The 1,999-nt window shown below is 38.1% G+C and overlaps 1 protein-coding gene across 4 annotated transcripts in view; it reads left to right on the top strand.

Moving 5' to 3' along the window:
* Positions 1–1,999, top strand: part of LOC106867485 (dynamin-1) — a 128,265-nt gene that overhangs the window by 105,460 nt on the left and 20,806 nt on the right. For all 4 annotated transcript variants that reach the window (XM_014912368.2, XM_014912369.2, XM_014912367.2 and 1 more), the window contains exon 18: positions 1,268–1,455. In XM_014912368.2, the coding sequence (XP_014767854.1) occupies positions 1,268–1,455 (188 nt within the window). The remainder of the gene's footprint in view (positions 1–1,267; positions 1,456–1,999) is intronic.

The raw sequence follows: 1,999 nt of genomic DNA, 5'->3' as shown, positions 1-1,999 counted from the left end.
GTAGCTGCTTTCTCGTATACGAGCAAAGCCTTTGCTAGAAAGAATCATTGAAATGAGTCATTAATGATGCAGTGTGAGACCCTTGTATGGTTCTTGAGCCTGGCCAAAGATTTGCACATTCTATTGCATAATGCACAGCTGTGCTGGCTGGCAGGGGGAACAGGTGCCACAAAGTCTTTTGACCAGCCTTTTCAATTCTCCAACTGAAAGGCACACCTTTCCACAAGTTGCACATGTTCTATTGTGAGCAATAGCCATGTCACAATTTACAAGGGGTTGTTTCCAGTCACTTCTCTGATGGCTGACCAGGCTTGCATGACTCAAGCATTTCCTCTCACGAATTACACACATAAAAAGCAACATTCCCTCATTTTCCACAGGTTCATTCTTTCTAAACCTTCTCTTGATCTTCTTGTGTTTTATTCTCTCTCTCTCTTTCAAACTTCAAACAACCACTATGCACTCTTTTCCTCCATCTATCTTGGCCTTGTGCCTTTCTTTCCCAATCAATAACTGAAATTTCTGACCATCAGAGCAGTTCTGAGGCAGTCCTTGGACCTCATTTTGGGCTTATGTGCTGGCCTCCAACCATCTTCCAGCTCACCATACAAAAGTTGTGTAGAAAGTCTTTCATCATTCATTCTCACCAGATGTCCACCCCACTTCAAACGACTTTGCAGAATCATCGATTCTATACTCCTATTGCCACTTCTCTCAAGTACCTCCACATCACTGATGGCCTAGAATTTTCCTAAGACAATATTGATGATATAATTCCAAATGCCTTAAATGCCTATGATAAACAACCCATGTCTCACTTCCATAGAGCAATGATGGCAGAACACACATGCTATAAACTCTAACTTTAATTTGGAAATATATAATATGGTTTGACCAGAGATGCTTGTCAAGCCTACCAAAAGCATTACTAGCCTTCCTGGTTCTATACAAAATTTCATCATCAAGACCAGTAATGCTCATATATGTATATCCTAGAAAGTAAATGAAAATTTTTATGAAAAATCTCAAAGACACTGAAGAGAAATTGTAATATTGTTTAAGAGATAAGAATCATTGATAAGAAAAATATTTTTAAACTACTAAATTAATTTGTTTTCTTTCTCTTCAAATATATATCACTTACATACAATGATGATGACTGGTTGCCGCTACACAACTATTCTATTTCTTCCTGTATTCCACCATATTCTTATTAATTTTATTTACATTTAACAGTAAGAGTAATTTTTGTTTCTATATCTATTAGAATACTTTAATGGAAGAATCCTCTGAAGAGGCCATGAGAAGAGAAGAAATTCTGCGTATGTATCATGCTACCAAAGAAGCATTGAATATAATTAGTGAAGTGACCACTAGTACAGTGACTACTCCACTCCCTCCACCTGTAGACAATGATTGGTTGCGTGCAGAAAGAGCAGAGAATGGACCCTCTAGGTATGTAAAACTATTCCACTTTCTGTAATTGACATGTTTTCTTCCTGTTCTATTTGGCATTTTTTTCATATTGTACTAAACAAAGTCTTCTGGTTCTGTAAATACTAACAAAAAAAAAAAAAACCATAGAAACTAAACTCTTTTTTTATGCTGGCTACTTTAGAATGTACAAATTTTCCTCTTTCTCTAATTTTGTCTACATTCTTTCAGCTACATTTTCTTGACTGCTGGCTTAAAGCCATTTCTTTCTTATAATAGCATGGAATATTTTATACATCTCTAAAGCTACCTCTCTAATCTTCATCATCATCATCATCATCGTTTAACGTCCGCTTTCCATGCTAGCATGGGTTGGACGATTTGACTGAGGACTGGTGAAACCGGATGGCAACACCAGGCTCCAGTCTGATTTGGCAGAGTTTCTACAGCTGGATGCCCTTCCTAACGCCAACCACTCAGAGAGTGTAGTGGGTGCTTTTACGTGTCACCCGCACGAAAACGGCCACGCTCGAAATGGTGTCTTTTATGTGCCACCCGCACAAGC

The sequence above is a fragment of the Octopus bimaculoides genome, chromosome 2 (assembly GCF_001194135.2).
Source record: "Octopus bimaculoides isolate UCB-OBI-ISO-001 chromosome 2, ASM119413v2, whole genome shotgun sequence".
Taxonomy (NCBI): Eukaryota; Metazoa; Mollusca; class Cephalopoda; order Octopoda; family Octopodidae; genus Octopus; species Octopus bimaculoides.
This window is presented reverse-complemented; position numbering and strand designations above follow the sequence as displayed.